General features: G+C 39.6%; 1 protein-coding gene across 1 annotated transcript; it reads left to right on the plus strand.

Annotated features, from left to right (window-relative positions):
* Positions 1-260: 260 nt before the first annotated feature.
* Positions 261-23,397, plus strand: parvab (parvin, alpha b). The gene is made up of 13 exons (XM_063012593.1): positions 261-489; positions 9,267-9,356; positions 9,569-9,639; positions 12,547-12,649; positions 12,735-12,875; positions 14,130-14,245; positions 14,400-14,458; positions 15,229-15,248; positions 16,304-16,365; positions 16,446-16,514; positions 16,593-16,694; positions 18,799-18,871; positions 23,047-23,397. The coding sequence occupies exons 1-13, from the start codon at positions 354-356 to the stop codon at positions 23,121-23,123; spliced, it is 1,119 nt and encodes a 372-aa protein (XP_062868663.1). The 5' UTR covers positions 261-353; the 3' UTR covers positions 23,124-23,397.
* The last annotated feature ends 662 nt before the right edge of the window (positions 23,398-24,059 follow it).

Below are 24,059 nucleotides of genomic sequence, written 5' to 3' on the forward strand. Positions count from 1 at the left end.
CTTTAATGTGTGTGTTTTTTAATTAGATGAAGATAACGCTGTTTTTGTACGTAAACATACCGAAACGAAACATAAGGCTGAGGGTTTACCTCAGTAAACTTGGCTTTTTGCGACTAAAGTAGAAAGCGATAACTCGCGGTTCATGGTTAAAATTCCTCAGGGTTCAGTTTTTCCTTTTCTGGGGTTAAGCAGCTCTACAGGGCGGGACTTGGAACGGAAAACCACCGTGAGACGAAACCGTTATATTTCAAACATCTCGAAAACAACAGAACTGGTTCTTATTCGGGGTTCATTTTTAAAGCAGACTATAGGAATAACACAACGTGAACTTCAGATTTTGTTTGAGGTTAAAGATGGCTTCAACACCGCAGAAATCACCGTCTTCTCCGAAATCTCCGAGTCCCAGATCACCGCCCTCAAGGAAAAAGGACGATTCCTTCCTCGGGAAACTTGGAGGAACTTTGGCCAGAAGGAAAAAGGCAAAAGAAGGTGTGAGCTGTGATTTCACACAGTTTATTTTTCTCCATACATTTATTATCCTGAAGTAGAGTGAAACGTTACAGCTCCAGATGAGGTTTACACACTTGTAAGAGACATGTACAGTATAGACCAGGGGTGGGCAATTACATTTTCCAAGGGGCTACATAAGAAACTGGGACTGTTGTGGAGAGCCGGACCAATAAGGTGAACTTAATTCTGCTCAATATTAATTTTATCTCTTTATTTACATTTACATTACATTTTCAGCATTTAGCGTCGACGTCTTTATCTAAAGCGACTTACAGTACAGTTACAGTATACAGTCTGAGCAATTGAGGGTTAAGGGCCTTGCTCAAGGGCCCAACAGCAGCAACCTGGCAGTGAAGAGGCTTGAACCAGCAACCTTCTAATTACTAGTCCAGTACCTTAACCACTAAGCTACAACTGCCCACTCTTTATGAGAAGCAGTAAATTGTACAGTTCTAATATGCAAGTTCACCATTATTTTACTATTTAAACAAACAAATGCAAACAAAAAAAAACCAAAAAACAAATGTGCATGTTTTTAAACTATTTTGTTTTGAGTCTAATTACCACATTTGTTTTTCAGTTCTTTGTTATTGTTGGATATTCTTATTAAAATCACAAAGCTGGACCTGACTGCTTCAGTTCTGGATGTGTTAAACTTTATAAAAAAGTCCTTGTTGCATTTGCAGTTTAGTTAGTGAAGCTTCAGGTGTGACATCGTCCATGTTGTTGTATTTCTGTTTAGTAGCGCGATTTATACAACAGGTAGTTCCGACCTTACAATCTGATTGGTTGAGAAGCGTTCTAAACGTGCTGATATTCGTGATAACAGCACGGTCTTTTCACACCACAATGGTATTGCTCCGCTGACGCGTTGCCATTAACGACAAGCTTCATGCACGTAAACGCGCACGCAGGCGACTTTTTTTCCCTGGTCGCGTTTTAAATCCGTTATCTGATACAGATACATCAAGCGCACTGTGTAGGGAACATAACCAATTGTCTAATTCACTATCTAGTGCACTATGTAGGGAACATAACCAATTGTCTAATTCACTATCTAGTGCACTATGTAGGGAACATATATCCATGATCTGATACACAATCTAGTGCACTATGTAGGGAACATTAATGTGTTTGTAACAAGAACAGTTAGTTAAGTAAGTAAGTAAGTAAGTAAATTTTATTTATAAAGCACTCTTAAAACAACTTACGTTGACCAAAGTGCTGTACATCGAATAAGCATACATAACACAACATTATATTAAAAAAGTAAGAACCAAATAAAAATACAGAGTAAGAGACAAAATAAAACAAATACAAATAGACTAAACAATTAAAATTAACACAGCTCCTCACTGTTCAAATGCCAGCTTATAAAGGTATGTTTTTAGGAGTGATTTAAAAACAGCGGCCGAAGGTGCAGCTAGGAGGTTAAGCCTAGAAGGTTAAGCCCTAGTAGTTCTGTTTTCATCCATAGCCTTTGGTGTGTGCGAGAGGTTTTTTAATTTATTTTCTTGCTTTCTTCTTGTTGTTGTTCTTACCTCCCTGAAATGAGTTTTTGCAACTTGGGATGTCTGCTTTGTAGTGTTAAACTTTATATTCGTTGTGGAACTACTTTTTGGCGGAAGGTATTGTCAATATTAAAGCATATTTCGGTTCGTGCCTGCGACCAAATCAGAGCCGTTATGTTATTCGCGATAACACACTCCCTCTCGTGTTCTATTGCTTAATTAGAGCCTAAATTGTGATCATTAAACAGCTTAACACCTGACTTCAGTAAATAAATACTTCAGAAGTCCATGTCATGTTAAAAACTCCACCGTCAGTCACGCTCAGTTCTGTTCGCATCACGGTGAAGCTGATACACTTGCACATACGTCAATCCAAACTTGCGGATATTTAAAGACACAGCGCTCCCGTCAAAATCAGTCCTGTTATACTGTATGTGTGATGTACATTTATTTACATCTAATTTTTAATTGCCACGAACCTCATGCGGGCCGGTTAGGGATGCCCAGGTCTGGTATAGACCCTTGACTTACGAATGTAATTGGTTCCAAAGGGCTGTTCTTAAGTCAAAATGTTTGTTAGTTAAACCTATTTTTCCCATAAGAAATAATATAAATAGAATTAATCCGTGCCAGACCTCCCAAACCACCCCCTTACCTAACCTCTCGAATGTCTTAAATTGTCTTTTTTTTTGTTATAAATACAAGAATATTTTCCCTTAAATCTTAAATTATAGAATAGGCATATCTGTAATAATCAATAATAAACAAAAATACACAGTAGTACTATACATAAAAAACACATCACATTTCAGTACAGTACGTGTGCTGTACCATACACCATAATCAGACATCCCAAGTCTCTCGGAAGTTCCGGGAGTCTCCCGCATATGCAGAGCGGCTCCCTGATGCCCGCAAGTCAGATAAAATCTCCCGGAATCTAGAACGAGCGGCCAAGAGCGACACAAACGCGCACGCAGGCGACACAGACTTTTTTCCTGATCGCGAGTATTAAATCCGTTATCTGATATACAATCTAGTGCACTGTGTAGGGAACATAAATCAATTGTCTAATATACTGTCTAGTGCACTATGTAGGGAACATTAATCCGTTATCTGATATACAATTTTGTGCACTATGTAGGGAACATAATTAATTATGTAATACACTATCTAGTGCACTATGTAAGGAACACAAATCATCATCTAGTTATACTTTCTAGTGCACTATGTAGTGAACATGAATGCGTTATCTAATACACTATCAAGTGCACTACGTAGGGAACATAAATCCGTGATCTGATATACAATCTAGTGCACTGTGTATGGAACATAAACCAGTTGTCTAATTCACTATCTAGTGCACTACGTAGGGAAAATAAATTAATATCTAAAATACTATCTAGTGCACTAAGTAAGGAACATAAATAATTTTCTGATATACAATCTAGTGCGCTATGTAGGGAACATAAATCTATTATCTTTCACACTATCTAGTGCACTATGTAGTACACATTAATGTGTTTGTGACGCGAACAGTTAGCTTAGTAGCTCAGTTAGCAGCTCCTAAAAGTTCTGTTATCACTCATATCCTTTGGTGTGTGTGAGAGGTTTTTTAGCTTTTTTTTTTTTTTTTTTTTGGGCTTGGGGTGTCAGGGTCGAGGTCCGGGGGTACCTCCCTGAAATGAGTTTTTGCAACTTGGGATGTCTGCATAATACATTTCCTTCTTCTTTTTTTTTTATTTTTTATAAAATGTATCTACCAGAAACAACAATAACTCTCATATTTCTCTATTATTTCCTTCTTTAGTTCAGTAGTGTTGTATTTTGTAGGTGTAAGTGCACGAAGGAATAATTTCCTTCTTCTCTCTTACTCACTGTACTTGCTGTCTGATACACAGTGACAGCTACTGGCAGGAGTAATTATACAACAACGATTTTTCCATTTTCTTGTGTTTCGTGAATTTCGGTTCGTACATTAAGTTGAAAAAGACGGTAAACGGTTTGTAACTCAAGGGTCTACTGTATGTCATTTCAGTAGCTGTTCATTTCTGTGACTACATGGATAAACCATCATTCTTGGTAATTGAATTCATGCGTTTATTGTGGGGCATCCAAAACGGTTGGATCAAAGATATACAAACGGCAACTTAAATTATTAATTTGGCCATGTAGACAGCTGAAGATCTTATTTATCTGATTAAACTTATGACTGACCACAGCAAACACTCAATCACATCATTAAGAGGAGGCACCTGGCTTTTAGATAAGTTCTTAGCCCAGAGGGTGATATGGTGCTGCAGCTGGTAGTGTGGTTCTGCACAGCTCCAGGGTCCAGGGGCCCAGGCTTTGAACCAGACCTTTCTTACTTTATCATTATTTATCAGATAATAAAGACAGATGAAAGATAAAGATAAATAAAAGCTGATTAAACGTTGTACATACTTTTCTCAGCCTTGACTGTGAAGTGTCTGTACATGACAAGCACAGCTGCTTTGGTCAGTAATTATTATTATTATTATTATTATTATTAAATAGGCAGCAAGTACTATTTGAGTTACTCTAGGCGACTCAAAAGATTCACAACGTTATCCCACACGTGTATTTGAATCACAACTAATTCTAATGCTAAAATGATTGCTGAAATGGTTTATTTTTAACTTTCATACCAAATGTGGAAGAAAGGATTGCATCCCAACTACAAGGACTACAAAATGTGCTGTAAATACTGCATAATTAGTGTACTTAAGATGCTCTAGGCTTCAGATTTTAGTAAATGGTCAACATTTTTGTTTTTGTTCTTAGTATTTTTACTAACTTGGAAATATCAGTGAAATCTTTTAATTAAAGCAGGAGAAACATAAAGTATGTCTTTAAAACAGCTCTTGAATAGCAAGTCACAGCTGTGGTGTTTACACCCTACCTGACATTCCTCTAATGATTGTTTAGTCATTCAGTCACAGAAAAAGTATGTCACTGGAATCTCAAGACTGGCATAATATTCATGTCTCTTACTAATGATTTTTCAACTAAAAAGCACTAATAATTAAAAAAAGGCAATTTTGAATGCGCCATCAAATAGAAGACAAAATACACTACAGGCTTATTGCTAGAAGTATGCTTTCCTAATTACTGAGTTCAGGTGTTTCAGACATATCCATTGCTAACAGGTGTATTAAATGTATAGTATAGACCCCTAACTTGAGCATTGCACAAAGCAAGGTGCATAGAGATATTGTTTGACAAGTTTGGTGTGGAGAAACTGATTTAAACTGATGAATTTAATTGCATTTTAGGTGGTGTATTTCATCATCAGTGCCTGATCACATAAACGCTCTTTTGACTGCATGTGCTAAAATTTTAGCCTAAAGATTGGAGGCTGTTATAGAGTGGAAAAGAAGCAACTTCATATTAAGTTCCATGATTTCAAATGGGATGTCAGGACAAGTAACTGATTAGGCACCACATATTTTTATTTGCATATTCTGTAGCACATATAGAAATGACACCGGACCTAATATAGTCACTAATATAGTCTCTGTCAAGCAACATAATAGTCGAATGCTATAGTTCATAACATCACTCTGACTTTTTCCGGTTGGTTGGGAGTCACCCATCTGAATGTTTACACGAAGCTGGATGACATCTATATATGGCATTCTTTTGGCTGATGTCCAACACTTGATTTTCTGCTGAATAAAATGGTACTGTAGCTGCGTTTAGGCTTAACAGTCCGAGAGCTGACCTAATTGTGACTGCATTGGCCACATGAAAAATGCAAGGAAATGAGTAGGGTAAAAGAGCATCTGTTTGTAATTTGTTCTCTATGTTTCTTCTACTAAACAAATGAATACTGAATGAAACAGTGCTTTTTCTAAGAAAGCCATTCCAGGTCTCCAGCGCTCTGTCTACAGCTGAGCCCTAACCACTCAAGCCTTAGACGCTAAGATGAACGCAAATTACTTGGTTTTATTTGATTCTATTGAGTGGCTCTTTGGTCCCATGTGGCAGAAGTATATTTAGTACGAGTGCTGAACTCAGAGAGAGAACTAGTGGAAGAGACATACATGTGTTAGGCATGTAGGTTTTCATATAGAGAGGATTTATGCCTTGTAAATAAAGACATCATGCATTGAGGAATATGTTGTCCTTGAGATCCTTTTTGCTGGCCCTAAGCTAAGTGAAACATGACGTAATGGGAAAAATGGATTATAAGCATGTTGATTGGGGTTGTTGTCAAAGCTGTCATATATAACATTTTCGTTAGTTAGTTAGTTAGCATTGACGTGGAATGTTTTCACTGCCAGGTGGGGCAGTAAAGTTTTCAATAATAATGGTTTAAAGCAAATGTACAGTTTTACTTATTTGTTGCTCCAAAACATTTTTCTCAATCTTATAAATTAATAAAGCACTTAACAGCAACTCAGATGGCCAAAAGTAAAAAAAAATTTGATATTTCAGATGCACTTATGGCAAAAGTCATCAAGACATGGTTTGACCATTTTGGTGTTAAAAAATCAGTGACCTGCAAGATCCCTGACCTCAGCACCTTTGGAATGAAATTTGATTGCAACCCAAGCTATCTTGTACTACATCAATGACCTCAAAATGCTATTTTGACCAAATGGGCACAAATTACAACAGATACACTCTTGTAGAAAGTGTTCTCAGAAAGTCATTCAACAATGAGAAGCATTGCCAGAACAGCCAGGCTGATGTTTGCAAAAGACCACAAGGATTGGGTAACTCCATGCTTTACAGCCAATCAAGGTTTGGATGGAGATCAAAACCATGGCATGGCCAGCTTAATCTTCAGACCTAAACTTGAATGAAAACTGCTGGAATGTGGTAAAAAGGAAGATGTCTGAACTGTGGTCTATAAAAGACGAACTGCTTGATTTTTTGTGCCAGGAGTGGAAAGACGTCTAGTAAAGAGCATGCGAAGACTGATGATCGAATGATTTAAAGTTCAAAAACGTGACGTTTTTTTATCTTAAACAGTTGTCACTTTCTGCAAGTTAATTTTCTAAATGGCAATATATATTTTTTTGGAATTTGCAAAACACATCACCAACAGTGTAGAATTTTAGGACATACCAATAAATAGTAAAACCAAAGAAACTTATAATTATGCAGTGGTTTTGGGATGTTTTGTTCTAGGGAGAAATTTTGACCCTGATTTATAAAGAGCCCTAATGAAGACACGTTTTCATGTGGAGTCTAACAGATTACTTGTGTATTTAGTAGTGATTTTTGTGGGTGATCACTTTTAAAACCTCTTCTGTTACACATTTGCTGAGGAGGTTATGTGCACACTTATCTTAATCGTTTAAGTCAATCAAGTTATTTGAACAAATTCGGGCGGCACGGTGGCTAAGTGGGTAGCTCTGTCGCCTCACAGCAAGAAGGTGGGGCAGTCCGGGTCCTTTCTGTGTGGAGTTTGCATGTTCTCCCCGTGTCCACGTGGGTTTCCTCCGGGCGCTCCGGTTTCCTCACACAGTCCAAAGACGTGCAAGTGAGGTGAATTGGAGACACTAAATGGTCCAAGACTTTGTTCCATATAACCTTGTGAACTGATGAACCCTGTGTAATGAGTAACTACCGCTCCTGTCATGGATGTAACCAAGGTGTAGAGCATGACGTTAAAATCCTAATAAACAAACGAACATTTGAACAAATTAGCAAACATCAGCTTTATTATTAGCATTGTATAATAGCGTAATCTCACTGTCTCAGACCACTCACAATTTTTATGCACTGGCGTTAAATACAACTATTTTTTAACATGATTAAACCAACATGATAGTCATCAGCTTTGATTTTATTTGAACTGTTGTTGTAGTGATAATTAAAAGATGACATCCAAATGCTGGAGTATCCCTGTTACTAAATAACCTGAAGAGGTGCGTTCATTGACATCTTAGATTTGCTGCTTTTACATAGCTGATGAATTGCTAGTGTATTTTTAAGTGCATAATGAGGGTTACATATGCGTTTCATTCTTAATTTTGTTATCAATACCTCCTACAGAAAAACTATTACATGTATATGTTAAACTAGAGGGATGGGAATACTGAGTGGAACAAGTTCACATTTTTTTCTAAATAGCTACTAGGCACCAAGTGGCAAAGCAAAGCTGTCACTGAACGCACCTCATTAAGAGGTGTGGCGTGTGATCATAGGTTTCAGCTCCAGTGTGTGAGATTTGAAAGCTGTCATGTGATGGCAGTTTTGGAGCAGTGTCAGCTAGTATTCCAAGCAATTGTATTATTATTATTATTATTGTATCAGAAAAAATGAAAGCACTGTATCTCTCATGTTAATGTGTTAAGATATATTAAGCTTTCATTTGTGCAGAAAATATACAGGAATGTGCAAAAGCATAGTTTCAGGTGCTATTTAACTGTCTCAAGGATCACTGTCACTGTGCAGGTTTGCTTTAAGAAAACACAGGGTTGGATAAATAAGAAATGAAAAGAATCTGCCAGAGTTCAGAGCACATTCAGAGCCATTTTTCAATCAAAGATTGCTGCGCTGAATAGTTATGACTGTGACCCTACTGCATATTCATCTTCGTGTAAATTGCACTGTTTACAGTTAGAGCACATGCAACCTTCATGCAGCTCAACGCATCAATTTAGTTTTGAATAATAAAAAAGCCATAAAGTGCTTCTGCTTTGTGTTTGCTCGCCTGGGATGCCGATTATGGTAAGATGCGCATCGATCGCAGGGCTGAGTTGTAGCTCTTTTGTTAACCCAGACGTGTTCAGGCCTGAATGCATAGCATTAGATGTGGCCCTCTGAGCAGCCTCCCTCTGCTAAAACCAATACCACATCACTGACCACTAATGATGAGAGGCACGGACTGGTACAGCGCTTACTGCTGGGAGATCCTGGCTCTGCTATTTTCTGTTAACTGCCTTTATCAGTATAAAACATAGAGATGTAGCATAATGTCATCATTTAACCTCATGGAAATTCATGGATGGGTTTAAAATCTTTCTTGAGTATTATATAATACCATATCTGGTGAACATAGGTCAACTGAGGTACCATTTTAAAGCATACAATCTCTACTTTTCAACCATAATATTTATTCATTTATAAATAAAAAACAAATAAAGTTCACTAAGGGTTTATTTCCTAACAAGCTGTGTAAAATAAATAGGTTTACATGTTCTGCATTGTGGTAGCACGGTTGATCCCATAAAAAAAAGTCTTTTCATCATTTATTAATACTCTTTGCAGTTTCGGAGCTCCAAGAAGAGGGCATGAACGCAATCAACCTGCCCATGAGTCCAACTCCTTTTGAGCTAGACCCTGAAGACACCATGCTGGGTAATATTTTTTGCATTGTCAGAATAAATATCAGTTTTCTATTACAGAAATCTTACAATGCATCTGTTAGCAAGAATTCACTAATTAATCTACTAGTTGTTGAATATTTTTGTTTCATGGTTGTGTAACTCTAGCCAACTGCATATAAACACAGATTTTACTGTACGTTACTGTAAACTTCTAAATACTGAATGCATTCTTTCTTATTATAGAAGAAAATGAAGTGCGCACCATGGTTGATCCCAACTCCAGAAATGACCCTAAACTCCAGGAGCTTATCAAGGTAATGTTTAAACAGTTAACTTTAAAACAAACAGTAGTTGTGGCGCTTGGGAGATTCAAACCCGTACTGAGATTCAGGTTTGAATCTCAGCTGTGCTATTGGCCGGCAGGGTATCTACACATACAGGGGTTGGACAAAATAACTGAAACACCTGTCATTTTAGTGTGGGAGGTTTCATGGCTAAATTGGACCAGTCTGGTGGCCAATCTTCATTAATTGCACATTGCACCAGTAAGAGCAGAGTGTGAAGGTTCAATTAGCAGGGTAAGAGCACAGTTTTGCTCAAAATATTGCAATGCACACAACATTATGGGTGACATACCAGAGTTCAAAAGAGGACAAATTGTTGGTGCACGTCTTGCTGGCGCATCTGTGACCAAGACAGCAAGTCTTTGTGATGTATCAAGAGCCACGGTATCCAGGGTAATGTCAGCATACCACCAAGAAGGACAAACCACATCCAACAGGATTAACTGTGGACGCGAGAGGAAGCTGTCTGAAAGGGATGTTCGGGTGCTAACCCGGATTGTATCCAAAAAACATAAAACCACGGCTGCCCAAATCACGGCAGAATTAAATGTGCACCTCAACTCTCCTGTTTCCACCAGAACTGTCCGTCGGGAGCTCCACAGGGTCAATATACACGGCTGGGCTGCTATAGCCAAACCTTTGGTCACTCGTGCCAATGCCAAACGTCGGTTTCAATGGTGCAAGGAGCGCAAATCTTGGGCTGTGGACAATGTGAAACATGTATTGTTCTCTGATGAGTCCACCTTTACTGTTTTCCCCACATCCGGGAGAGTTACGGTGTGGAGAAGCCCCAAAGAAGCGTACCACCCAGACTGTTGCATGCCCAGAGTGAAGCATGGGGGTGGATCAGTGATGGTTTGGGCTGCCATATCATGGCATTCCCTTGGCCCAATACTTGTGCTAGATGGGCGCGTCACTGCCAAGGACTACCGAACCATTCTGGAGGACCATGTGCATCCAATGGCGGTGCCGTGTATCAGGATGACAATGCACCAATACACACAGCAAGACTGGTGAAAGATTGGTTTGATGAACATGAAAGTGAAGTTGAACATCTCCCATGGCCTGCACAGTCACCAGATCTAAATATTATTGAGCCACTTTGGGGTGTTTTGGAGAAGCGAGTCAGAAAACGTTTTCCTCCACCAGCATCACGTAGTGACCTGGCCACTATCCTGCAAGAAGAATGGCTTAAAATCCCTCTGACCACTGTGCAGGACTTGTATATGTCATTTCCAAGACGAATTGACGCTGTATTGGCCGCAAAAGGAGGCCCTACATCATACTAATAAATTATTGTGGTCTAAAACCAGGTGTTTCAGTTATTTTGTCCAACCCCTGTATGTGATTGGCTGTGTTAGCGAGGGTGTTTTTGCAAGGTAGTCCTGCCTTAATAGATTGCTTCCTTTGTTTTGATTTGTACTTAATATTTTAAATGATTTAAATCTAAATTAGTTCGGTGTGTCTTACATATAAATGATGAAGTTCCCCCAAGTCTTTATTTTAGATAAACAGCACAGTTTAGTATAAGTTTACACAGCAGCTCTGTTCCAAAGTAGATACAAGGCAGTTTATGCACTTTTAAACTCATCAGAGTCTATATAGCAACTCCATATTATTGCCAATGGACAGTCAGATGTCCACATACTTGTTGCAGTTTGTTTCCCTGTGGAGAAAATATCTTCTAGGGGGAATGTAGGGTTAGGCATGCTAAACTGGTAGCTATAGGATTTCCCATTGTATGTCCCTTGTATTTTTAGTGTTAAATAGCTTGCTGTTTTGTTAAACATAAGTTTATTTGTTTAAAAGCCATATGCTCTAAAAAGAGACTTACAAAGTAGCAAAGGGCAAGCCGTAGCCTAGTGGTTAGGGTACTGGACTAGTAATCAAAAAGGTCGCTGGTTCAAGCCCCACCACTGCCAGGTTGCTGCTGTTGGGCCCTTGAGCAAGGCCCTTAACCCTCAATTGCTCAGATTGTATACTGTAACTGTACTGTAAGTCACTTTGGATAAAGACATCTGCTAAATGCTGAAAATGTAAAAATGTAAATGTAAAGTACATTTCTGGAAAATTTGGGACATATTTCACAGTGATTTCACAGAGCAATTTAATTATATTTTGTACATCTACACAAATGAAGAATTTGATGCCTCGACAGTCTGTGATTGCCATTGTCTATTGTCCTTTTCATTATGCGCCATACATTTTTAAAAGGAGACAGATCTAGACTGCAGTCAAGCACACACACTCTGTGTCCACAAAGTCACGCTGTTGTAGCTCATGTAAAATTAAGTCTGGCATTGTTTTGCTAAATAAACCATGGACTTCATGGGAAAACACATAAATGGCAGCATACAGTATGTATCTGAAATTCCAGTAGATGCCTCTGCGTCAATGATACCTTCACACATTTGCAACTCGTCCATGTTGAGTATGCTGATGCACCCCCATACCTCTTTGGCACAGCGGACTTGATGTTTGTTATTTTCAGTGTTGAACTGGGAATGTTCTTTTGAACTGATTGACTTGACTTGAAAATATGTTTTTTAAATGTTATTATTTATTTATTTATTAATAAGTACAATCACATTTTTCATCGTAACTTTAAAAGGACTCTTTTATTTTTATTGTGTTTTACATAATGTCCAAACTTTTCTGGAAATGAAGTTTGTAAATCAGTGGTAAATCTACATTTTTTGGAGTTACATCACCTAGTGTTTAATAATCTAAAATCACTCAGTGTGACAAGTATTGAAAAATAAAGGGAATTACAGAAGAGGGGCATTTACTTTTTCACAGCACTGTAACTGTCAGGAGTATGGTTGTACGGTGTCTTAAAAGTCATCAGCATGATGTACACGTTTTAATGTGACGCAGGTTCTCATCGACTGGATCAACGATGTTCTAGTGGGAGAACGAATCATTGTCAAAGATCTAGCTGAGGATCTGTATGATGGACAGGTTCTTCAAAAGCTTTTTGGTAACACAACTTTGTACTTTCTCTCTAAATGTTTTTGCCCTTTTTAGATGAAAATGAAACCAATGCTTTTGTTATTGGATTTTAGAGAAGCTGGAGGGAGAGAAGCTTAACGTTGCTGAGGTAACACAGTCCGAGATTGCCCAGAAGCAGAAACTTCAGACAGTCCTGGAAAAGATCAATGACACCCTCAAATTATCTTCCAGGAACATCAAGTGGAACATTGACTGTAAATAACTTCAAAACCTTGTGATGTGTGAGATGGAGCATGTTCACTCAGACCTGTTCTGCAATAATACAGATACTCTGTTTGGCCAAAAATACGTGGACACTTCTTCCAGTTATTTACTTTAGATATTTTACATCTATTGCTAATGTGTATAAAAACAAATCTATAAAATAAGTTATATGCTTCAACATTGTGCACTAATTATAAACCATTAGGTGGCGCAGCGGGATATTTCACTTGCACACCAGCACCGAGTTTCTGAACTCCTCGGTTCGAAACTCGTTGTTGCCTCCGGTCGGCTGGGCACCATTTAGAGGGCATAATTGGCAGTGCCTGAAGCAGATACTAATTGGCCACCGTATCTGCAGGGTGGGGGCCGGACTATGTGTTTCTTCATACGCTGTGTAAGGACCCTGATTGGCGGAAGAGACGTCTGTGCAGTAAGCATGGGCGAGAAGAGGAGGGCTGTGCACGTGTCGCAAGAGGCGTGTACAGCGACGTGCTCTCCTTGGATGCATGCAATCTGGTATCTCTGGTAGCAGTGGAAGACAAAACTGAGTGCGCTAAATTGGGAGGAAAATGGGGAGAAAATGCATTAAAAAAAGCAATAGTTGTGGCTGAAACTACTACATTTAAAAAAAAAAAAAGCATTTTCTCCCTTTTGTTCCCGATTTTTTATGCTTCCTCTCTACTGGTGCTGACCCCTGCCCCTGACTGAGGAGAGCAAACTGACACACGCCCCCTCCGACACGTGTGCAGTAGCTGACTGCATTTTTTCACCTGCACGAGGTGAGTTCACATGCGAATCAGCCCTGTGCACGGAGAGACACACCCTGACCAGCATTATTCCCCTACTCTGTGCAGACGCCATCAATCAGCCAGCAGAGGTCGGAATTGCATCAGTTATGAGGTCCCTATCTGGCATTTCCTCTCTGGATAAACAACAGCCAAATGTTCATATAGCAGTCCAGCCCAGCCGGATGGCAGAGCTGAGCTTCGATACGATGTATTCAAAACCCCAGCTCTGGTGTGCTTGTGTATTTTACTGCTGCGCCACCTGAGCTGCGAAACTCCTAAATTTAATAATTAAACAGTGTCTGCATATATTTGGCTATATAGTGTATATCTGTTTGTATGGGAACATCTTTGGTTCAGTTTATTATGTGTCTTCAGAAGCCATCGCTAAGTTTCTTTGATTATAGTTTTGATCACAGTTTTGCAGCCCTGGCTTGATCTTCTCTTTTTATTCCTCAGCCATCCATGCGAAGAGCATCGTCGCCATACTTCACCTGCTGGTGGCTTTGTCTCAACACTTCCGTGCTCCTATCCGACTTCCAGATCATGTGTCTATACAAGTGGTTGTGGTGCAGGTACTTTTTTTGTTAGATATGATACGTAAACTAATAAATGCTTTGCAATATCTGGTACTTTATGTGTCCTGTAGATTGGTATTGGGAACCAAATAGCTTTTCTGTTATTGCCTTTCCTTTTGTTATTTCCTGATATGTCCTGTCCTTCCTACAGAAGCGTGAGGGCATCCTTCAGTCGCAGCAGGTCCAGGAGGAAATTACTGGCAACATCGAGTATGTCATTACAGTTGTATTGTTTCCCTGTCAGTAACCGGCCACAGCTGTGCATGTGAAACCGGAACTGCTGATATTTCCCAAAGCCAGAATTCAGCCAGAATTCGGATTCACCTGGAAAAATAACGATTAACAAAAAGTTGACTATAGGTGACAACCGGCTGAGACACTGTAACAGAACTATTCTTCACGGATAAATATTTATAGCTAATTTATGGAAAATCAGCAAGCTTGATTGTAGGAACCTTAAACCATCTGCAGAGTTGAAAAGTGAGAAACGCGCGGTGACATGCCAGACCCCGCGGAGGGAGCAGGGGATGTGTGGAGCTGGATCTCCACACTGATGAGCAGCTTTGTGGTGAGATGGGGCCCGGGCACCAGGGCTCTGCTTCTGCCAGCTTTTCGTTGCTGCCGAGCTGTGATTAATAATGCTCCAGCGGGCACAAATCAACTGCTGAGATAAGGGCGGGCACGGGGCTGTTGGCAGCTGCATGGCATTCGGGCAGCAGCTGCCATGGCATGCCTCTGCCTGGGCAGATTTGAGCGTGAAGGCTCAGGGCTGAAGGCTGTGGTAGGCAGATGTCCACCAGGCTAGAGTCCTAAAACCAAACCTTTGATTAGTTCCTCTACTCTGCTGATCTCTTCCTGTGCCTACTTATATACAATTAAATACTTCTCTGCCACATGATGGTTCCTTATTTTTGAGTGTGTGTTTATCTAATTCTGTTGACTGAATATGGATGTGTAATTTGCCTTTTTCTCTCTTGTAGGGCGCTTTCTGGAAGACATGGTGTGTATCACATTCATTCTCATTTGTAATCCTGCAAAAGTATTTGGTCATTATTGATTAGTGTTTCCATTTAGCTAAATAACTGAATGTTTTCAGTTAGATCTGACTAAAGTGCTTTTAACAACCTTAATTCAGATAATGTTTAATAATAATTAATGCTTATGATACATTTATATTACTTTTCTACTCATCTATAGGACTGCATTTAATTATCTGCATTTCTTTTGTAAGATTATTGTTTTATAGCATTATAGCATTACTTAATGACAATCTAAATGTTTTTAGCTCAGGCTAACAGTTTTAAAACCCAACAACCAAACACAATCAACCCATGGGTCTCCCTTGAGTGTTCAGTCCAAACATGATTGACAGGCAAGGTAAGGGCTCCCATGGGTGAGCTGGTTAATATTGCCAGCCACCTCCATCTGTTTTTACACCTGTTTACAGATCCTGGGGCAGCCACAGACTCCAGGTTTTTCCCAAAGCATATACATCATATGGCCATAAGTATGTGGACACCTGAAAATGAGCTTGTTAGACATCTTATTTCAAAACCATTAACATTACACTTGGGGATCTTCTCTTTTTTGACCACCTTTTATTGTTCTGATCAGGCTTTTCATATGGTATTAAAGTATGTCAGTTAAAAGGTTTGCCTATTTAGTCAAGGGAACATTTGTGAGGTTGGCCACTGATGTCGGATGAGAGGGCCAGACTCACTACCGACGTTCCATTCCTTTACAAAGGTGTCAGGTTCTGTGCTGGCCGCTGAAGTTTCATTCCCAACTTATCAATTTGCTGGAACAAAAAAGAACCTTTCCCAAACTGTTGCTACCAAGCCATTCCATAAAGTTGTGACAGTAGAAAAACAGACAGTATTAAAATTATTTTACCTTTTTTGTTTTTAATATTTTTCATAATGAGAAATTGCTCAGATGTGATCTTCAAAACTTCACAGATTGATGCTTATATAAATAACAAAAGAAAGCAAGTGATGAATTACTTTGATTCTGATTTGATTCTCTTTTTTGTGCACATGAAAATACTTCACATAGAGCGTGATGCGTTTGACACCCTGTTCGACCACGCCCCAGACAAGTTAAATGTGGTTAAAAAAGTAAGCGCATTTCATTCTTTCAGTTTGTTACGGGACGTCGTCTCTCAGGGCTGTTTCCAAACATCTGGCCTCTTTTGCAGACTCTCTTGACGTTCGTGAACAAGCACTTAAACAAGCTGAACTTGGAGGTGTCTGAGCTGGACACACAGGTAACTAATGAATGTCTAGCAGCAAATGTTAAAGAATAAGCAGCCATGTACAAATGCTTCTCTGTCTGTTCTTATTAGTTTGCTGATGGCGTGTACCTGGTTCTGCTAATGGGGCTTCTGGAAGGATATTTTGTTTCTTTGTACAACTTTTTCCTCATCCCAGATAATTTTGAACACAAGGTACTGGTTTTAGTTTAATCCATCTGCTTGATTTATACAACTGACCAGGAATTATATTGCTTAATCAAGATTATGTTAATGAAAAGAAAAAAAAAAACGCCCTCCCCAAAACATTCCATTGACCATTCTTATTGACAAAATGTGTTAGACATTAAAAGGATGCTTTAAGTAAAAAACTGCTGCTTCCTGGTCAGGATTGTGGTGACCCCAACACACACATATGCATTAACACATTTCTACTTATTGTTTTGTGAATTTTCATTTACATTAGCTTACAAAACGCTTCTAGTTTTAAGATATTCATGGACTGTTTTGCATGCACAATATTCTTTAAATCCACACACCCATTTTTAGTGATGTCAGGGCCCTTTAAGGGTCAAAGCTTAAGCATTGAGCATTCCTTCAAAGTAGTTTATGGTAGATATTTAGCTACACTATATGAGCAAAAATATGTGCACACCAGTTGCTTGTAGGACATTTCATCTGAAGTCCATGGGCATAAATATGAAGCCCTTTACCTTCAGTTGTTACAGTGTCTATGCTCCTGGAAAAGCTTTACAAAGGATTGTGGACTGTATCTGTGGAAATACATACCCATTCAGTCAAAACAGCATTTGTGAGGTCATCACTGATGCTGGAACAAAAAGGGTGTTTTCCAAACTGTTATTTTACACACCTGTCATGTACAGGGGTTGGACAAAATAACTGAAACACCTGTCATTTTAGTGTGGGAGGTTTCATGGCTAAATTGGACCAGTCTGGTGGCCAATCTTCATTAATTGCACATTGCACCAGTAAGAGCAGAGTGTGAAGGTTCAATTAGCAGGGTAAGAGCACAGTTTTGCTCAAAATATTGCAATGCACACAACATTATGGGTGACATACCAGAGTTCAAAAGAGGACAAATTGTTGGTGCACGTCTTGCTGGCGCATCTGTAACCAAGACAGCAAGTCTTTGTGATGTATCAAGAGCCACGGTATCCAGGGTAATGTCAGCATACCACCAAGAAGGACAAACCACATCCAACAGGATTAACTGTGGACGCAAGAGGAAGCTGTCTGAAAGGGATGTTCGGGTGCTAACCCGGATTGTATCCAAAAAACATAAAACCACGGCTGCCCAAATCACGGCAGAATTAAATGTGCACCTCAACTCTCCTGTTTCCACCAGAACTGTCCGTCGGGAGCTCCACAGGGTCAATATACACGGCCGGGCTGCTATAGCCAAACCTTTGGTCACTCGTGCCAATGCCAAACGTCGGTTTCAATGGTGCAAGGAGCGCAAATCTTGGGCTGTGGACAATGTGAAACATGTATTGTTCTCTGATGAGTCCACCTTTACTGTTTTCCCCACATCCGGGAGAGTTATGGTGTGGAGAAGCCCCAAAGAAGCGTACCACCCAGACTGTTGCATGCCCAGAGTGAAGCATGGGGGTGGATCAGTGATGGTTTGGGCTGCCATATCATGGCATTCCCTTGGCATTCTTTTATCAGCTATATGTACATGTATACATGTTTATTTTATTAAATTATGATGAATCAATTTATGCAGATTATGCAGTTTGAGAAAGCAAAACCACTTTGTGTCAACAAAGTTGCTTTTTCTTTCTGGCTAGATCCAAGTCGTTCAATAGTCTTTTGCAAGTTCAGATTTTGCCTTATCTTCCAAAGTTCCCCTAACTGCCATTTCTTAATGATATTTAGGACAGTGGACGTTGCGAAGTGCTCTGATGTTGCCTTTTTGCTTGGTAGGCATTAAGTAGCTTCATATTTAGATCAATAGACAGCATTTTAAATACAGCACTATCCTTAGTAAAATTGGTACAAATCAGTGTATAATTTGATAGTAGTTTTTAAATATAATTTATTAGACTTTTATAATACTTATTAGAACATTTCTTCATTTGGCCACTTTCAACTGAGCTAAGCGGTTAGAGCTTAAGTGGCAACTTGAAATAGGTTTGAATTCACAACCCTTAATTTAGTAATTTGAAGCCATAACCACTAAATTCCAATCAGTCAGCAGAAGTGTAGATACAACAAACCATCTCACACAATTTCCATCCATTGCCAATTTACTTATATCTGTCCTGATTTCTTACAGGTTCATAATGTCTCATTTTCCTTTGAGCTGATGCAAGATGGAGGATTGGAGAAACCAAAACCCAGGCCTGAAGGTTGGTATAATTTTTTTTTAATGATTAGGTTAGGGAAACTGATATGTATACAGTTAAAAAATGTATACACACTAATTAGGGAATTATGGCAATCTCAAAATTTCATTCAGAATTGACTCAGCAGTGATGGGCTACACCACCTGCGAGCTCAACCCACAAAACATTATGAAAGAACTCAAATATATTGGTTTTTAAATAATGAAGTGTGTGATTTTAAAAAATATACCAATCTTTCAGTCACAGAAACCCTTGAAATTCCACGTCATGACATTTCTGTTACAAGTGTACAGTGCCATAAAAATGTATTTGCTCCATTCTGACATCTTTTAACTTTAAACAAACTTTTGTATAACACACAGACAAGTAAACACAACACCAACTGTGTAAAAATGTAATGCCCCTCAATAGCTAGGTGTGCCACTCTTTGTAGGTAGGGTGCAAACAAAGTGCTTCTGATAACTAGATATAGACTTTTACATTGCTGTGGTCCTCACTTTGTTGCAGAAGGGCTTTGATTGGACTCACATTGGACTTTTCAATGTGCTTTGGTGGAATTTTGTTAAGCCTACCTCTCATGAAAAGGTTGACCATTATTATGTCTCTTATTGTGGTTCACTGGAGTCCTGGAGCCTTGGAAATAGCTCTTAATCCTTTCCAGTTATTTTTTGGTAACTTATTCTAAATCTAAACCTCTTTTGATCAGGACAGTGTGTTTCTTATTGAGATCATTAAGCCACCTTTACATTGCTGGAAAGGTTCTTTTTAATAAGGAGTAGAATAGAATGTTGTTTTTTGTCATATATACATATACAGTGTATCACAAAAGTGAGTACACCCCTCACATTTCTGCAGATATTTAAGTATATATTTTCATGGGACAACACTGACAAAATGACACTTTGACACAATGAAAAGTAGTCTGTGTGCAGCTTATATAACAGTGTAAATTTATTCTTCCCTCAAAATAACTCAATATACAGCCATTAATGTCTAAACCACCGGCAACAAAAGTGAGTACACCCCTAAGAGACTACACTCCTAAATGTCCAAATTGAGCACTGCTTGTCATTTTCCCTCCAAAATGTCATGTGATTTGTTAGTGTTACTAGGTCTCAGGTGTGCATAGGGAGCAGGTGTGTTCAATTTAGTAGTACAGCTCTCACACTCTCTCATACTGGTCACTGAAAGTTCCAACATGGCACCTCATGGCAAAGAACTCTCTGAGGATCTTAAAAGACGAATTTTTGCGCTACATGAAGATGGCCAAGGCTACAGGAAGATTGCCAACACCCTGAAACTGAGCTGCAGCACAGTGGCCAAGATCATCCAGCGTTTTAAAAGAGCAGGGTCCACTCAGAACAGACCTCGCGTTGGTCGTCCAAAGAAGCTGAGTGCACGTGCTCAGCGTCACATCCAACTGCTGTCTTTGAAAGATAGGCGCAGGAGTGCTGTCAGCATTGCTGCAGAGATTGAAAAGGTGGGGGGTCAGCCTGTCAGTGCTCAGACCATACGCCGCACACTACATCAAATTGGTCTGCATGGCTGTCACCCCAGAAGGAAGCCTCTTCTGAAGTCTCTACACAAGAAAGCCCGCAAACAGTTTGCTGAAGACATGTCAACAAAGGACATGGATTACTGGAACCATGTCCTATGGTCTGATGAGACCAAGATTAATTTGTTTGGTTCAGATGGTCTCAAGCATGTGTGGCGGCAATCAAGTGAGGAGTACAAAGATAAGTGTGTCATGCCTACAGTCAAGCATGGTGGTGGGAATGCCATGGTCTGGGGCTGCATGAGTGCAGCAGGTGTTGGGGAGTTACATTTCATTGAGGGACACATGAACTCCAATATGTACTGTGAAATACTGAAGCAGAGCATGATCCCCTCCCTCCGGAAACTGGGTCGCAGGGCAGTGTTCCAGCATGATAATGACCCCAAACACACCTCTAAGACGACCACTGCTTTATTGAAGAGGCTGAGGGTAAAGGTGATGGACTGGCCAAGCATGTCTCCAGACCTAAACCCAATGGAACATCTTTGGGGCATCCTCAAGCGGAAGGTGGAGGAGCGCAAAGTCTCGAATATCCGCCAGCTCCGTGATGTCGTCATGGAGGAGTGGAAAAGCATTCCAGTGGCAACCTGTGAAGCTCTGGTAAACTCCATGCCCAGGAGAGTTAAGGCAGTTCTGGGAAATAATGGTGGCCACACAAAATATTGACACTTCAGGAACTTTCACTAAGGGGTGTACTCACTTTTGTTGCCGGTGGTTTAGACATTAATGGCTGTATATTGAGTTATTTTGAGGGAAGAATAAATTTACACTGTTATATAAGCTGCACACAGACTACTTTTCATTGTGTCAAAGTGTCATTTTGTCAGTGTTGTCCCATGAAAAGATATACTTAAATATCTGCAGAAATGTGAGGGGTGTACTCACTTTTGTGATACACTGTACATGTGTACAGTTCAATGGAATTCTTTTTCTGCATATTCCAGCTTGCTTGAAAGCTGGGCTCAGAGCGCAGGGTTAGCCATTGTACAGTGCCCCTGGATGGGAGCTGTATGGCAGAACCAGGATTCGAAACCACAATCTTCAGATTGATAGACCAAAGGTCCACTAGGCTACCACTGTCCCATAATATGTAATGTGCAGACACTCCAGCCAGAGGTGTCTAGTCCAATCGAACCCAGTTATTAATTAATTTTGGTAATTGGTTGATTGAGTAAAAATAAGGGCAATTACTTTGTTGTGATTTTCCTTGCATTGGTTTAAGTTTTGTTTAAAGATCTGTAACAATAAATTGCAGCATATGCAAAAAATGAAAAAGAACAAATATTTTTCCTGGTGCTGTTTATAAACCATTGATTTTAGCTGTATTTATCAAGCACAGCACATGTTCAAGTTTCTTCATGTGGCTAGTGCTACACCAGGTTGCCTGATTACACCTGACAATAGTTTGTTATAGTAAGTAATAAGTATTACCATGTGTTTCTTCTTTACAGTTTACTATGCTCTTCTTTAATATTACTTCCATGCTCTGCTGAGTGTGATGCTAATCACTCAAGAGCTTTGTAGTTGTTTTGACTTTAGCAAATAAGCCTTGATATAAACTGTGATTAAACGCTGTGTTTACGATTGTGCCACAGCTTGACTGCGTTTAACTGGCTTTGTTTAATCACAGGAATCATGCACCATTTGCTTAAGACAACACACAGTTTAGCCTTTTATTCATGGCACAGTTTGCAAGCCTGGCTTCAAATGAAACTTTAAGATCTGAAGGCTGCTGTGTTTGCATTTTGTTTATATGTATTCATTAACCACAGGCCTTTATCCCACGAGATTTACAAGTGAGCCAAAATTTCATCAGCAAATAGTGGAGAAAATGGAATTTAACCAATGAGGAAACCAGTTGTTTATTGTGATTGAAAAACCCGGAGATGTTTGATGTTAATTTTACTAAGATTTGCAGCACAGTCTATCACACCCACACCAGATGACCAAAAGTATTTAAGCACCTGACTATAAGCTGGTTGGGCATCACATAAATGCATATATACACACCGACTAAGCATAACATTATGACCACTGACAGGTGAAGTAAATAACACTGATTATCTCTTCATTACGGCACCTGTTAGTGGGTGGGGTATATTTGGCAGCAAGTGAACATTTTATCCTCAGAGTTGATGTGTTAGAAGCAGGAAAAATGGGCAAGCGTAAGAATTTGAGCAAGTTTGACAAGGGCCAAATTGTGATGGCTAGACGACTGGGTCAGAGCATCTCCAAAACTGCAGCTCTTGTGGGATGTTCCCGGTTTGCAGTGGTCAGTATCTATCAAAAGTGCTCCAAGGAAGGAACAGCGGTAAACCGGCAACAGGGTCATGGGCTGCCACGGCTCATCGATGAACGTGTAGATGGCCCGAATGGTATAGGAATACAGATATTATGGTTTGATCCCCTACAACAGGTCAGTGAACAGATGCAGTTTCTGACTTTGCATGTGTTGAAGGATGCCTGTGCTAGCTTGTGGCACTCCTCGGCCAGCGTAAATCTTGTGCACGATGTGATGTGCATGATGTGTAAGAGCAGGGGGAAATATCGGAGATGAGGAAATAAGAAAAAAGCTAATTAATGCAAACTTTAACTTTGTTTATTTAATTTTGTGTCTTTGCAGACATTGTCAACTGTGACCTTAAATCAACATTACGGGTTCTTTACAACCTCTTCACTAAGTACAGGAGCGTGGAGTAAATCTGCCACTAGCAAACACCACCAGTCCACATATACAAATGACCAGAAGCCTCACTTTTCAAAGGAAATATCAGTATTATTGAACGGTCTGGTCTGTATTTATTCATTATATCAAAATTCCTTTTTAATTATTTTTACATTGTTTGTCATTATAATTCAATAATGAAGGATTGAAAGGTAAAACAGAAGACATAAGTTAAGCTGTCTTGTTTTTAATGCTATTGTTGTAATATTTAACCTGCTAATAATAAACCATTAAAGTGTATTTAGTAAGCTCAGTATGTTCTTTTTCCTAATAAAAAAGCCATCCCTACAATTCTACCTTCATCAAATGTTCAAAAATCTAAATATTTAGGACTATACTGACATGAAAGCTCCCCATGTCAATTTGCATTCGACATTTTCGCTGTGTTCCGAACTACATACAACTGCACTAAGTATTACCTATAATAAGTGCACTTGGCCACTCAGGTGGCGCAGCGGTAAAAACACACGCTGGAACCGGAGCTGGGATCTCGAATACATCGTATCGGCTAGGCTGAGCGGCCACATGAACAACGATTGGCCTGTTGTTCAGATATGTGTGGGATTAAGCCGGATAGGGTCTCTCTCTCATAACTAATGCAATTACGACCTCTGCTGGCTGATTGATGGCGCCTGCACAGAGATGAGAAAAGAGTGCTCTCAGGGTGTGTCTCTCCGTACACTGTGCTGAGCTGCAGTGCACTCGTCAAAAGTGTAGGTGACAAGATGCATACGGCATGCTGCACACGTGTCGGAGGAGGCGTGGGTTAGCTTCGTTCTCCTCAATCAGAGCAGGGATCGGCATTGGTGGAGAGGAAGCATGACGCAATCGGGCAATTGGACTCGCTAAAAGGGAGAAAACGGGGAGAAAAATGCATAAATAAAATTAAAAATTTTTTTTTTACAAATAAG

Source organism: Trichomycterus rosablanca, chromosome 17 (assembly GCF_030014385.1).
Source record: "Trichomycterus rosablanca isolate fTriRos1 chromosome 17, fTriRos1.hap1, whole genome shotgun sequence".
NCBI classification, from domain to species: Eukaryota; Metazoa; Chordata; class Actinopteri; order Siluriformes; family Trichomycteridae; genus Trichomycterus; species Trichomycterus rosablanca.

Excerpts from the sequence above, each read along its gene's own strand:
- parvab (XM_063012593.1), top strand. The coding sequence starts at position 354 with ATGGCTTCAACACCGCAGAAATCACCGTCTTCTCCGAAATCTCCGAGT. Across the intron at positions 9,357-9,568 it reads CCCTGAAGACACCATGCTGG|AAGAAAATGAAGTGCGCACC; the intron begins GTAATATTTTTT and ends TTCTTATTATAG. Across the intron at positions 12,650-12,734 it reads GGTTCTTCAAAAGCTTTTTG|AGAAGCTGGAGGGAGAGAAG; the intron begins GTAACACAACTT and ends ATTGGATTTTAG.